The sequence below is a fragment of the Gopherus evgoodei genome, chromosome 1 (genome assembly GCF_007399415.2).
Source record: "Gopherus evgoodei ecotype Sinaloan lineage chromosome 1, rGopEvg1_v1.p, whole genome shotgun sequence".
NCBI classification, from domain to species: Eukaryota; Metazoa; Chordata; order Testudines; family Testudinidae; genus Gopherus; species Gopherus evgoodei.
The window spans coordinates 298,501,448-298,516,079 of NC_044322.1; the positions used below are offsets into that span (position 1 = coordinate 298,501,448).

Genomic DNA, 14,632 nt, shown 5'->3' on the forward strand with positions numbered 1-14,632 from the left:
TTGGGTGCTGGGAAGGTACATATGTAACATGAAAATCAGAGACCATCTGTAATTGATCATCTTAATTATTTGGGCTCATCTAAGCTAGGTAATGTTGTCGAAATGCAGTTTTATCCACCTGGAGAGCAGAGTGGCCTTTAAACTAAGAAGCAGGTAGTGGACCATTAAACATTGTTGCTCAGAGAACATTAGAAAAAAACCCAACAAAATCTGGATCCATGCATAGCAATGTCCTATTTGATCTGCTCATGAAAGGAAAAGTGACATCTATGAGAAAATGAGATTGAAAGAACTCCCAAATATAGTTAAATCAAGGTAAGTGCTAGTCTCAGACAGAAACAATGGGAGCCGATTGCATGGGACTCTTTAAAGTAGAGAAGGCAAATATCCGGGGGCATTCCTCTCTAATTGTGATGGATCTGAGATACACAACTTCATAGGCCTTGATTCAGTAAGGGATTCATAGATTCGCAGAATTTAAAACCAGAAGGAACCATTGTGGTCATCCAGACTGACCTCCTCTGTAGTACATGCCACAAAACCTCCTGAATTAATTCCTGCTTCGAGTCCAATATTTGTAATTGAACTCAACCCTCTCTTGTAGCAAATCATCCAATTATCATTTAATGATTTCCATTGATGGAGAATCCACCACAACCCTTGGTAAATTTTCAACACCCTTTTTGAACTGGACACAGTATTTCAATATTGGTCACATCAGTGCCAAATACAGAGGTAAGCTAATGTCTCTACTCCTACTTGATCCTCCCTTATTTATACATCCAAGGATTGCATTAGCTCTTTTGGCCACTGATATTTTTATGGTTCTAGTTTCATAATCAATATGTTGTGTAGTACTAAGTCAAATGCCTTACAAGAATAAGTATATTACATCAACACTATTGTCTTTATCAACCAAACTTGCAAACGCATCAAAAATGGTATCAAATGACTTGACAAGATCTATTTTCCATAAACTTTGTTGGACTTCAATGGGATTGCTCATGCGCTTTAAGTCAGGCACATGCTCAAATACCTTGCTGAATCAAAGCCATAGACAGGCACTTTTAAAAAACAATCATAGCATTAAAAAAGCTTTGAGGGAACTTGACCAACCCCATCTGGGGAGCAGCCTGTTCCTAACATTTTAAATTCTGTACCTCAACAAGCTCAATTAATTAAAACAATGGCGATGCCTCCAAGAAAATTCACCTCTTCAATATACTATTTTTGCTCTTGACTGTCAGATGCCTTTTCTGACTGGCATCTCTTAAAGAGAACAACCGAACCAACTGTATACATGCTAGCAGCTTTCAGGCTTCCTCTTCATCCCGAACAAGATTGGTTTTGAGATTTCCTGAACAGGCTGACAGGGTTCATGTGTTGGGATTTCAGCCTGCTGCTTATTTTCTTTGTTATTAGCTGGTTTGTTTAGATGCGTGTAACAGTAATCAAGAGCACCTTTGACCCCACTCTCCAGCATGTGTACGCACACCCACTCTTACATTTGGGCTTGAAAAATGTGTAAACATACATACATTTGTTTTTGCCCCTGAAACTAGCGACATGGAACAAATGCTACTGGTGAAAGATTACAGCTTTCTGTCGTTTGATAAGATGATGGCATTAGTGAGTTGCTGGCAGGCACATCATATGATATGCTGGTGCTTGCAAAGGTTACCAGGGCTTGTGTTGAGTCACAGGACTGTTTCTCTACATCGTCTGAATTAACAGAGATCAGACTTGTATGTTTTGATCTGCTCCATAACAAAGTTTGCTTTCTGAGACTTCCCAGATCTTCCTTAAAATGTGGATTGAAGAGGATATAAAGAAGTGGATTTAGACATGCAGGCAGTGGGACAATCACTAGGAGTATTGATTTAATCACTTCTGGGCTAATAAAAGTGAGGTTTAGTAAGGAGGAAAAAGATAAGAAGGCCACAGGGCAATAGAGAATGCAATTAGTAAAAAGTAACAATGCTATGTGCTTAATCATGGAACAGTCCCAAATATTGTCTAGTTCGCCCTTCTCCAAACTACAATACAGTTTTGTATAGGCAACAGTCATCACCAGAAAGCAAAGAGAGTTTAATAAGACCAAAGCTACCATGAAGCCCATAGAGCTGGGTTCCCCAAATGGCAAAGGTAAACAGAGCGGAGATACTCCATATTTGCTCTCACTGAGAAGTGGTACCACTGCAATGATCAAGGCCAACATAAAGCAAAAGAAAATGGCTATTTTCACACTAGCAAAAGAGGATTTTGTTTTACACTTTGTAGCATACTTTACAGAGAACCCCCGTTCGAGTGCTGCCAGGGTAAGGAGGAAAATGGAAGTCTCTGAAGCAAAAATGGACAGGAGGCCAGTGACTTGGCAACCAACTCCGCTTTCCCACCAAGCACCATATTGAGCAAAGCTGCCAAAGGTAAATGCATCCATGCTGGCCAATACACCACTGGACAGACCCATTAGCATGTTTACAATGGCTATCAGGCCAATTAAAAGTTTTATAGAGGAAATATACAATGGAGATCTGAAGACTGTTGCAGTTAACAGTGCATTGCAAATAAATGCCAAACCCACTATGGTCCACACTCCAATTCTGATTAGCCAGCTACCAAACAGATGGTCACATGGTTTGAAGGGGCCTGCAAGGACAAGAAAGAGAAATGGGAAGAGGAAATATGTGAGAGTGAACAATTAATTTGCAACATTTGAAACTCTGCCTAATTTTCATGTCTCTTCTCACCACAGGGAGAAGGAGCATTCACCTTCTTCAGCACCCACTGCTATGCAGTGGCTTCCAACCTTCTTTTGTTGGTGCTTCCCCACAGGGGTGGTTCCAGGCACCAGCACTCCAAGTGCGTGCCTGGGGTGGCAAGCCATGGGGGGCACCCTGCCGGTCCCTGCAGTCAGACAGCTTTTGGCAGCATGCCTATGGGAGGTCTGCTGGTCCCGTGGATTCAGTGGTGGGTACACCAAAGCCGCGGGACCGGCGGACCTCCTGCAGACAAGCCACTGAATCTGTGGGACCAGGGACCTCCCACAGGCACGCCGCCGAAGGCAGCCTGCCTGCCATGGTTGGGGTGGCAAAAAAGCTAGAGCTGCCCCTGCTTCCCAAAAAGACTGGAGGATGGCATTTCCTGTCTCCTCTGTCCATCATGAAGCAGAACACTCCGTCCCTTTTTAATGTCCATTCTCTCTCTCTCTCCCCCCCCCACCCCCCCGCTTCTTGTGTTTTCTTGGTGTATTTTTTTTCTTTTCAGTTTTTTTTATTTTTGCTTTTATTTCCCCCACACTTCATTTCCTCATGTGAAGAGAAGGCTTCCTGCTGTCTGGGGCGGGAGCTGTGGTGTTGACTAGGGATCTGTGGATTTAGGCTGCACGTGCTCTCCCTGTGAGCTGGGTGTTCTGAGAGTAGCTAGGCTCTGAGAGAAGATAAGACTGGGGTGGTACCTGGGCCTCTCACTATGTAGAGGTAAGCTGTGTCCATGGCCAGATACACTGGGCGCTGGCACAGGAGCAGGGAGAGACTTTCCAGGAGATACCTGCTGCTTTCCATGTAGCAAAGGAAGCATTTAGTGGAAGTGTCATCATACAGTTATTTTCTGTCTCCACTTCTCCTGTTTACAACACCTCAGGTTGGGAAACACTGTTCTAGAGAGGCAATGCTAATATTGGGGAATCATTTGACAGAGAATGTTTGTTCAGGGCAATATAAGTGATATTTGCCTCTGATGCAGACATTAGCCCAAACTGCACTATTACTGTAGTTTAAAACTGGACTAATTCAACTGGCTTCAATGGAATTATTCAAGATTTACACTAGAGTGCCTAAGCACAGAACCTGGTCTATCATCATCTTTTTCTTGATGGACACAGAGACCAATGACTTGAGATCACAGATCTGTTATACCAAAGGGAGGGATAAAACCCATCTCAGGAAACAGAAGGAAACTCTTGGTTTAGCAGTCACAGGAGCCAATGTATAATAGAGATACACTGTTATTGTAGTTAAACAGTTTCATGGGCTTCAATCTTATATTGTGGGCTAATGCAATTCTGTCTCACCAAAATTATTGCAAAATATGGTGCAATTTCATTGAAATGGATCTGAAGTTAATTCTAGGGACAGTTTAGCAGTTCTTTGTTTCAGACATCAAGGGAAACTTTGTCAGGTCTCCTATTTGCCTGGCAGTTCCATACCTGGAGAGGGTGTACATTGCACCGAATGATGAGCTTTCAAATCTTCTTCAAAGTCAAGCAGAAAATCCTCGAAGTCATGTTCATCTGTGGGAGAAAATCACTGAGCCTTTAGACTGAGACTAAGTTCCTCAGTGTGAATATAAGGAAATGGCTGTGATAAGTTACTTTAAGGCAGGGGTAGGCAACCTATTGAACGTGTGCCAAAGGCAGCGCCTGAGCTGATTTTCACTGGCACTCTCATTGCCCGGGTCCTGGTCACCAGTCTGGGGGGCTCTGCATTTTAATTTAATTTAAATGAAGCTTCTTAAACATTTTAAAAACCTTATTTACTTTACATACAACATAGTTTAGTTATATATTATAGACTTATAGAAAGAGACCTTCTAAAAACGTTAAAATGTATTACTGGCACGTGAAACCTTAAATCAAAGTGAATAAATGAAGATTCGGCACCCCACTTCTGAAAGGTAGCCGACCCCTGCTTTAAGGCCTGGTCTTGCTCTCTCTTTGCCTGCAAATTTCCAAGCAATAGCAGACATAGGTCCATTTGGTTTTGTATTACTTGGGGTGGAAAGATCAAATCACCACTTCTTTGAAAATTATTACAGTTAAAAAGGCATCCCCTTAATTACGTAATTTGCACTATAAGGATTGCCTGGAAGAATGTTAAATATCAGCTCCAGAGTTGTACCAATTCACTGACAAACAACCCTGGATGTTGTGTTTGTTGTGATCACCCAACATGTGTTCACATTGTGCCAGCTTCTGGCTCCATTCTTGTCAGTTTCAGTTCCTGCTGACTTTAATCCTGGGGGCTTAGATGAAAAAAGGTCTTGTCAGATTTGAGCCTTTTGCTTGCTCACAGGAATGGAGATGGGATGGACATTAGCAGGAGGGTGTAATATGCACCAGTGTGTCTGCAGTAACAAACCCAGTGCAGCAGGGACAGAGGATACAGTGCGTCTCTAACCCAGGGATTGGCAACCTTTGGCACGCAGCCCATCAGGGAAATCTGCTGGCGAGCCAGGCTGGTTTGTTTACCTACAGCGTTCGCAGGTTCGGCCGATTGCAGCTCCCACTGGCCATGGTTTGCCATTCTAGGCCAATGGGAGCTGCAGGAAGTGGCACGGGCTGAGGGATGTGCAGGCTTATCTCAGCTATTTCCCGTTTGAACCATGGCCAATGGAGCTGTGGGGTAGTGCCTGTGGACAGAGGCCGTCCCTCTGCTTAGGAACCAGAGGGACATGTTGCAGCTTCCAGAAGCCACCCGAAGTAAGTACCGCCCGGAGACTGCACCCCCTCCACAACCCCTTGCCTTAGCCTTGAGCACCCTCCTGCACCCAAACTCTCTCCCAGAACCTGCATCCCCTCCTGCACCCCAACCCCCAGCTGAGCCCCCTGCACCCAAAATCCCTTCCAGACTCTGCCCTCCTCCCTTACCCCAACTACCTGCCCTAGCCCCGAGCTCCCTCTTGCTCCTGAAACGTCTCATCCTTGGCCCCACCCCAGATCCCACACCCCCAGCCATGGCCCACACCCCAATCCCCTGCCCCAGCTCAGCCTCCCAGAGCCCACACCCTGACCCCCCTCCCATGCCCCAACTCTGAGACCTCTCCTGCACCCCAAATTCCGCATTCCCAGCCCAGAGACTGCACCCCAAGCTGGAGCCCTCACCCCCCTCACACACATCCCAACCTCTTTCCCCAGCCAGGAGCCCCCTCCCGTACCCTAAACCCCTCATTTCTGGCCTCACCGCCTACCCTGCACACCCAGCCCAGAGAGCAGACCTCTTCTCACATCCCAACCCCTTGCCTCAGCCCGGAGCCCCCTCTCACAATTCAAACCCCTCAGCTCCCCCCATTCCTGCACCTGAAACCCCTCATCCCCGGCCCCACCCCAGAGCCTGCACCCCCAAGTAGAACCCATTCCTCCTCCCGCAACCCAATCCCCTGCCTGGAGCCCCCTCCTGCACCCTAAACCCCTCATTTCTGGCCCCACTCAGGAGTCTGCACCCCCAGCTCCTCCCACACCCAAAGCCTTGTCCCAGCCTAGTGAAAATGAGGGAGTGAGGGAGGGTGGGGGAGAGCGAGTGACAGAAGGAGGAGGGATGGAGTGAGCGGAGGTGGGGATTCAGAGAAGGGGCGGGGCAAGGGCGTTCGGTTTTGTGTGATTAGAACATTGGCAATGGCAACCTATCCCACTCCCAAGCATGTACTGCTGCTATGAGCACGGCATGGTAGCCCAGAACACATGTTGCTACTTTTAAGGCCAACAACAACTTTTGATAGTCCAGCTCTGAACCATCTTGCTTTGCAAATGCAGGATACCTATTGTGTAGGATGACAGGCTAGCACCATGTTAATTCAGAGGGGGTAAGAGGATGATTTTTGCCTCCCGTGTGAGGATCCATCTTGACAGTGTCCCCTTAAAAGGATATTATAAACTCATTCTTGTTTAGACTTTGAGAGCTATATCTGACTACCATAAAATTCAATGGCAAATTCCCATTGATTTAAGGGAGGTGACCTGGGCCCTAAAGTAGGTTCCAAAGCCAGAGTGACATTAAATTACTTACCTTGAATGTGTAACATTCCAGAATCTTTCTTATGAAAATCATCAGCACTGCTATTCTCCTCTTTGTTCCACTGGCTGGAGATCTTGTAGTGGCTTTCACAAGTTCCAAATGCACAGCACTGGTACGCATAAGGCATTTCTATGACCCTGCACATTAACAAACAAAATATGCAGTTACACTGGTTACAGTATTTTACTTAATGTATTATACCTCATCGGTAATGTTAATATTGAGAAAAATGAACTCAAATAACTGTAACTGAAAGGGAAAATAGCCACACATTTTAAAAAAAGCAAAAGCTTGTTAATGCAGAGTTTGGCCTGCATAGTTAAAGTTACAAAAAATTAGAAAATGCAAATGGTTCCGAGACCAATTTTAATTCAGACATATTGCACACATCCTATATATTTTGTTATAGAGATTTTACAACATATTCAGTAATATATTAAGCTGTAGATTTAATAAAACAGGAACAGATGTGCAATGCAGTTGAATGAATGTTGCTGTCAGAACCATATTTTAATGTCCTGACTTCTAGTGATTTGAACTGTTTTAATTCACTGAGCTTTCTCCATGTAGTTTTCTTAGTTTTTTCTTTTAGAGAGAGAGATCCAAATACCAGAGCTGAATCCTACCTGCATAACAGGCAAAACCCATATTTCAGTGCACAACCTCCACAAATTTGGGGGAAGTTAAGAGACTGAATTTTGGATCCAGATTAAAATTTCTCCCATCTCCACTGTGAAATAGCTGAAAGGGGTTAATCTCTGGGTGGAGGCCAGGAATGAAGAATTCTAAACTGAATGGTTAATGATTTGGAAAGTTAAGAACATTGTTACCATGGAAACTGTTTTGCTACCTTAATTATCATGCACACATCTGCACACTATCAAGGGGCACTGCCATCCATAACACCTTTCAGTGCACTGGTATTCCTGATTCTTAACCAGGTTTTAGTCAATGGGCTTTTCATTCTTTTTACTGTTATACAAATTCCAGGTCTCTTGTACATTTTGAATTCTATTTTGTTTGGACATTCTAGGGCAAATTCTGAAAGGGGTTGAGAAAAACTGTACGGCTTATACTGTGTGGCCCACAAGTAGATGGATAATCTCTGCTAATTATACTGTTACCTTCTGATAGATAAATATTTGATCCAACTAAGTTTCCAATTGTAACTGGTAATTAACGCCTAACAATTAATAACAATAAAAACGTATCACTAAAAATTACTGTAATTAAATATTAACATAAATGGAAATAAAATGGGTTCATATCAAATTATCACGTAAATCTTATCAGATTAGTCAAACAGCTCAACAGAGCAAACAATCTCTGTACAAACTCTAAATAGCAATCTGAGGAGGTGGTCATTTACAAAGTGATCAGCCCAAATCATAGGCCTTATGCCAATCAGAGCTAAACTTTCACTCTAGTCAAAGGCTTGCAAAAAGGGGGGAACAAACCAAACCCCAAGCTAAAGCTAATATTTAAATTACAAATTAAATGCCAACTAATGAGCCACTTGTTCAGATTTCCGTGGTGAGGTGGAAGCAATAGCAATCCTTAAGTCTGTCCCCAATATAAACATTTGCATAAGCTATTTTAAAATACTCCAATAAAGTTCAGGATAATAAAGTTTTAATTGAGAACTTTATGTGAAGATAATGATTTCCTGTGGCTTAAACATAAAATCCCAACTCCATGAAATTTCCAAGTATGTGATCTTTTAAAACAAGTGAGATTATCCAGTTAAGGCTGCCATTAAATGTTTGAGAAATGACTTCCTTAGGTGCTGTCCTCAACTAACTTCTGTGGGTTTGAACCACAGATACTTCTGCATGGGCTCATGCATGGGTGCCTGCACACACCCACACTCTTTCGCTCACTAGCAATCAGTTACCTAGTGGGGTTAAAAAGAGATGCAAGGCTATTGAGTCAGCCAAGAAGTGTCCCTCTGCTGACAGAAAATAGATATGTAAAATAAAAACTCCATCCTTTTGCAAGATGGCTGTTGTGATTCTTGTGGCTTCGTGCAGCTTTGGAAGAGGATGAGCCTGCTACGGAAAGGATCAGCAGGTGGGTTTCTCAGATCTGCTGATTAATGGTAATAGACTCATTAGCTGACTAGGACACTTCCTTTATATACTTGGTGGTGACAAGTCTTCAGATGTTGCTGGATTCCTGCCTCTCTGATAGCCAGTCATGGAGGAAAGACACGTAGCCTCAAGCAAAGATTAATTACCAGCTTAGATCTTGTAGTGCCGCCACCAACCAGGACTTGCAGTGCCTGGTACACTCTGGTCCCCCCAAAACCTTCTCTGGGGACCCCAAGACCCCAAACTCCTTGGGTCTCACAACAAAGGGAAATAAACCATTCCCCCTCCCTCCTTTCTTCCTCCCAGATCCTCCCCTCCCTGGGCATACTAGGAGATCACTGTGATTCAAACTCCTTGAATCTTAAAACAGAGAGGAATGTCACCTTCCCCCCTCCTCTTTTCCCCTCACCAAGAGGCAATACAGATTCAAGCTCCGTGAATCTAAAACACAGTGGAATTCCACCTTCCCCCCTCCCTTCCCTCCTTTCTCCCACCAATTCCCTGGTGAGTACAGACTCAATTCCCTTGAGCCTTAACAAGGGGAAAAAAGCAATCAGGTCTTTTAAAAAAGAAAAGCTTTTATTAAAAAGAAAGAAAAAGTAAAAATTGTCTCTATAAAATCAAGATGAAAAATGTTACAGGGTCTTTCAGCTATAGACACTGGGAATACCCTCCCAGCCTAAGTATACAAGTACAGCCAATAGAGTTAAAATCCTTCCAGCAAAATACACATTTGCAAATAAAGAAAACAATGAAAAGACTAAAACCGCCTTATCTACCTAGTACTTACTATTCTGAACATATAAGAGACTGTATCAGAGAGATTAGAGAGAAGCTTGGTTGCACAGCTGGTCACTCTCAGAACTCAGAAAGAACAACAGACAGACAAACAACACGAAACAAAGACTTCCTTCCACCGAGATTTGAAAGTATCTTGTCTCCTGATTGGTCCTCTGGTCAGGTGTTCCAGGTTCACTGCTTGTAACCCTTTACAGGTAAAAGAGACATTAACCCTTAACTATCTGTTTATGACAGCCTCTCTGATGGCCAGTCATGGGGGAAAGACATGTAGACCTCAAGCATTGCAATGTTCCATGGCTTCTAGATAAGGTGACCAGATGCCCAAGCCTTCTCAATTACCACTCTTTAAAGGGCATGGCTTTAGTTTCTCATCCCCTTTGTAGGTCCTCCCAGAATTCCTTTGACAAATGTAAACAAGGCCCTATTTTCCAGAGTTACAATGAGTTTAGATTAATTAATCTCATAAAAATGAAGATCTTCCTCTTCCAATAAATGTTAGTCTGGAAAATCCTGTCTCCCATTAAGCAATTTAAAAAGTACATGGCCAGACGGTCACTTAGTAGATGCAAAAATATTTTGTGACACAGCCAGGAGCAATTTCTCCTGAGCTGATAGACAGCTTTTCCTGGTCACAAAGGAACCACTGACGTATCACCTTCTAATGAACCTTCTTCCAAAAACTGTCTAAAAAAATTCAAAGATAACTCAAAAATGCAAAACAAACAAACATTGGAACTGACCCACATCACACCACACCAAAGACTCAACTTTATGCTTCACAACACCTGGACCCACTTCCTTTTACTTTAAAGGTAGAATGACTGACTGCTACTTAATGGAGAACATAAATGTCTTTTACATCTTTCAGGTTTAGCTGCTGTTGGCAGTTTAACTTTAAATAGATAAAAAGCTGGCTGAAGATTAGATTTAAACTGTCAAAATAAAATATTTGACTCTTAAAAATTCACAATTTTAGGTAGAATTTGTATATCGGGCCTATTTTACTTACTGGGTCCATTGCCATGGTAAGCCTCCTTTCCTCTGTGTGAATGGTTTAAGGAGCAGAGAACCCTTGCAGGGAGAATTCGAGCTTTTCACATTATGAGGTGGGGGATGGTCATGGTCAGTGAATAGAAATGGTAAATTGTGAGTAGGCCGGGGGGATGGCCAGGGAGTTGTGGGTAATGCCAAACCACTGAACCAAACCCCACATTGACAGAGGGAAGGAGAAGCGGGCAATGTTTGTTTTCTCCATGCTATAGTGAACTTGGCTAGGTGACAATTGTTGTGCCCTTACTGGAAGCAGAGCTAAGGATTCCACCTCTCAGCCCCAAGATGTTTCTCTATATTCCTGAGCAAATGGTCCATTTAGCTGAGCTGTGAGCTCTTTCCATGGATTTGGTCCTTAGCTTTGCAAATGATGTATAACACCACCATTCAGGAAACTTTGTGCTAGTTCTCTGTTCATGTTCAGTGCTTTGAAGAGTCAGTGTAAGGCTCTCTGGTGAAATCCTGGCCTCACTGAAGTCAATGGCAAAACTCCAATGGATTTGAATGGGGACAGGATTTCACCTCTGTTCTTTAATGGCTGCATGCACTTAACTCCTGTTAATGTCAATCAGAGTTAGATATGTTCACTGAAGGAAGAATAGACCCCTCTGGAACTGTTTTTGCCAAAAAAGTAAGGGATTATTTGGCACTTCCTCGTGAGTTTATTTAATTTTCATAGATAATTTAGTTGCATTTTCAGCAAAGTACTTGATTTTCATTTAGGAAGAGCGCATCATTTCTAATACACAAAACCATATTTAAAATGAATTAAGTACAGTTATGATTTCAATCAGTCCAGCAATCAGCTACACCAAGAACATTCCATGTCCTCTTTCTTATGTTGGCATGCCATGGCATATGCTGCATTTTCATAATAATCACAGGGTTATTTTGAATTAATGCTTTTATTATATTTAAAATATTTTTCAGAAGTTGGTCCGATCATTTTAGAGAGCTTACCTGTCCCTACATGGAGAAAGAGAGAGAATAAACACAAGGAGAGATGTGCATACACAGCACCCACAAGAGCCAGACGGCGGGCCTGTTGAGCACCTCTGTTGAGCTGAGAATAGTCCTGCAAGGTGCACACCCCCTCCAGTGGGTGTTGAGAGCACTCAGCATCTTTTTAGACCTTCACAGATTTTACAGCCAGAAGGGACCATTAGCTCATCTAGTCTGACCACAGCATAGAATTTCACTCAGTTACCCCTGCATTGAGCCTAATAACTTATCTTTGACTAAAGCATCTCTTCCAGAAAGACATCCAGGCTTGATCTGAAGACTTCAGGAGATGGGGAATCTGTCATTTCCCTTGGTAGTTTATTCCAATAGTTAAACAGGCCCCACTGATAAAATTGAGCCTAATTTGAAATTTGAATCTCTCTAGTTTCAGCCTCCAGCCATTGGTTCTTGTTATGCCTTTCTCCCTTAGACTAAAAAGCCTTTTAGGACCCTATATTTCTTCACTTACATATTGTAATCAAGTCACATCTCCATTTTCTTTTTGATAAAATGAAGAGATTGAATTCAAGTCTCCCCATGTAAGGCATTTTCTCCAGCCCTGGGATCATTTTTGTGTTTCTCTTCTGCTCCCTCTTCAATTTTTAAACAATTTGTAAAATATGGACATCAGAATCGTACACAGTATTCCAGTAACAATCTCACCAATGCCATACACGGAGGTAAAATCACCTCCTTACTCCTACTGTCTTGTTTATATATCTAAGAATCACATTAGCCCTTTTTGCTATGGCATCATGCTGGGAGCCCATCTTGATCTGCTCATCCACTATGACCCCTAAATCCTTTCCAGAGTCCCTGCTTTCCAAGATATAGTCTCCCTCCTGGAGGATGAAAATTTTGAAGGATGAATATAGTGATGACCTAACAACACACATGCTATTCAATGATTTCATTAAAGAAGAAATTGGACTCTGTATTGCAAATATTCACAGGTGTATAAAATAAGAATAATTTATACTTAGTACCTTTCATCTGAGGATGTTACAAAACTTGAACATGAAGCAATTAGGCCTCAATCCTGCCAATACTTACACACACGCTTAAATTTATTAAGTTCATTGAATAGTCCCAAATATAAGTACCCATGGTAGTAAAGTTAAGCAGGTGTGTAGGTTTTGTCAGGATCGAGCCATTGGCTTACAACATCCCTGTGTATATAATAATTATTACAGATGGGTAAACTGAGGCACAGAGTGAATTAGGGCCTAATCCTAATCAAAATGAAGTCCGTGGCAAAATCCCATTAACTTCAAAGGTACAGAATCACGCTGTATGTGACTTACTCACCATCATCCAGAGCTGTGAATAATCACTAAAAACCATTTCCTTCCTATATCCATGGCTGGCTTTAGGCCGATTCACCCGATTCCTGGGAATTGGGCCCCGCGCCTAAGAGGGCCCCGCGCTTTAGGCGCCTTTTAAAATTTTTTTACTTACCCTGGCTGCGGTCTGCTCCGGGGTCTTCCATGGCCCCGCTCCCCTGATCAAAGCGCCGGCGGGAGCGCGGCTACCCCATAGCCCCGCTCTCTCAGCTGGAGCTCTGTCCAGAGCGCTGCAAGCCCCCGCGGCCCCGGCTGGAGCTCTGGCCGGAGCGCGACAAGCCCCCGCGGCCTAGCTCTCCTGGCTGGAGCTCCAGGCCCTTTAAATAGCCCCCAGAGCCCTGGGGTAGCAGGGGGCTCTGGAGGCTATTTAAAGGGCCAGGGCTCCAGCTGCCTCTGCCATCCCGGTCCTTTAAATAGCCGCTGGAGCCCCGCCGCCCCCATGCATTCCCCAGGGCTCCCACGGCTATTTAGAAGGTCCGGGGCGGGATAGAAAGCAGGGGAGCCCCGGGCCCTTTAAATAGCCCCCAGAGCCCTGGGATAGCGGGGTGGTTGGGGCTTTTTAAAGGGCTGGGGCTCCAGCTGCCTCTGCTGCACCCCCTGCCCTGCCTGCACCAGCCCCGCCCCCCGCTGCCCGCAGCCAGCTCTGCAACCCCTGCCCACAGCCAGCCCCTACCAAACCCCTTGCCCTGTCTCCAGCCAACCCCTGCCACACACCCCTGCCCGCACCAGCCCTGCACTGCCCGCCCTGCCCTGTCTCCAGCCAACCCCTGCTGCACCCCCCTGCGTGAAGCCAGCCAGTCCTATGCTCCTGTCTCCAGCCCTGCCAACCCCTGCTGCACCCCCCTGTGGCCCTGCCTGAAGCCAGCCCGCCCCACACTCCCCTGTCTCCAGCCAGCCCCGCACCTCTTGCCCTGCCTGCAGCCAGACCCTACCTCCAGTCAGCCCCTGCCCTGCCTCGAACGAGCCCCATGTCCACTGCTGCCCTGCAGTTCCCAGGCCAGTAACCTGCACACCTGCTTCAATGAGGGGGGCAGGAAGCAGCGGGAACCCACACATGTGCACGCCCCCAGGGAGTGGCGGGGACCCACACATGTGAAACGGCAGTCATTAATAACCAATCAACAGCATATATGATGCAATGTACATAATATACAATTTTATTATTCATATAGTTATGGAAAGTAAATAATACATGGAAGAAATGGAAGGCTTTTTTTTACACTTTTTTCTTTTTAAGTCATCCCTGCCAGGGCCCCACCGAAAGTGTTCGAATTGGGCCCCGCACTAGCTAAAGCCGGCCCTGCCTATATCACACAGTGTCCAGTCGAAAACATTCTACCAGAATTAAGGGGCTGAACAACAACAACAAATTACTTATTTGAACTTTAAGATTTAACCAGATGATCTGGGAGCAAACTATTTATTGTTGCTTTAAGTGAGTATTGTCAAGTATTTTGGTACATTACAGAGCATATTTTCTCCTTAGCATCTACTTAGTTCCCATTAAATTTAATGGGAGTTATGTAACCACAGTCAGTGGAAGACGAGCATTAAA

General features: G+C 44.2%; 1 protein-coding gene across 4 annotated transcripts in view; it reads right to left on the reverse strand.

Moving 5' to 3' along the window:
- Positions 1-741: 741 nt before the first annotated feature.
- Positions 742-14,632, reverse strand: part of LGR5 (leucine rich repeat containing G protein-coupled receptor 5) — a 136,938-nt gene continuing 123,047 nt past the window's right edge. For all 4 annotated transcript variants that reach the window (XM_030548736.1, XM_030548738.1, XM_030548739.1 and 1 more), the window contains exons 16-18: positions 6,783-6,928; positions 4,208-4,291; positions 742-2,649 (exon numbers count right to left, since the gene is read on the reverse strand). In XM_030548736.1, coding sequence (XP_030404596.1) covers positions 1,559-2,649; positions 4,208-4,291; positions 6,783-6,928 — 1,321 coding nt within the window. In that variant the 3' untranslated portion in view covers positions 742-1,558. The remainder of the gene's footprint in view (positions 2,650-4,207; positions 4,292-6,782; positions 6,929-14,632) is intronic.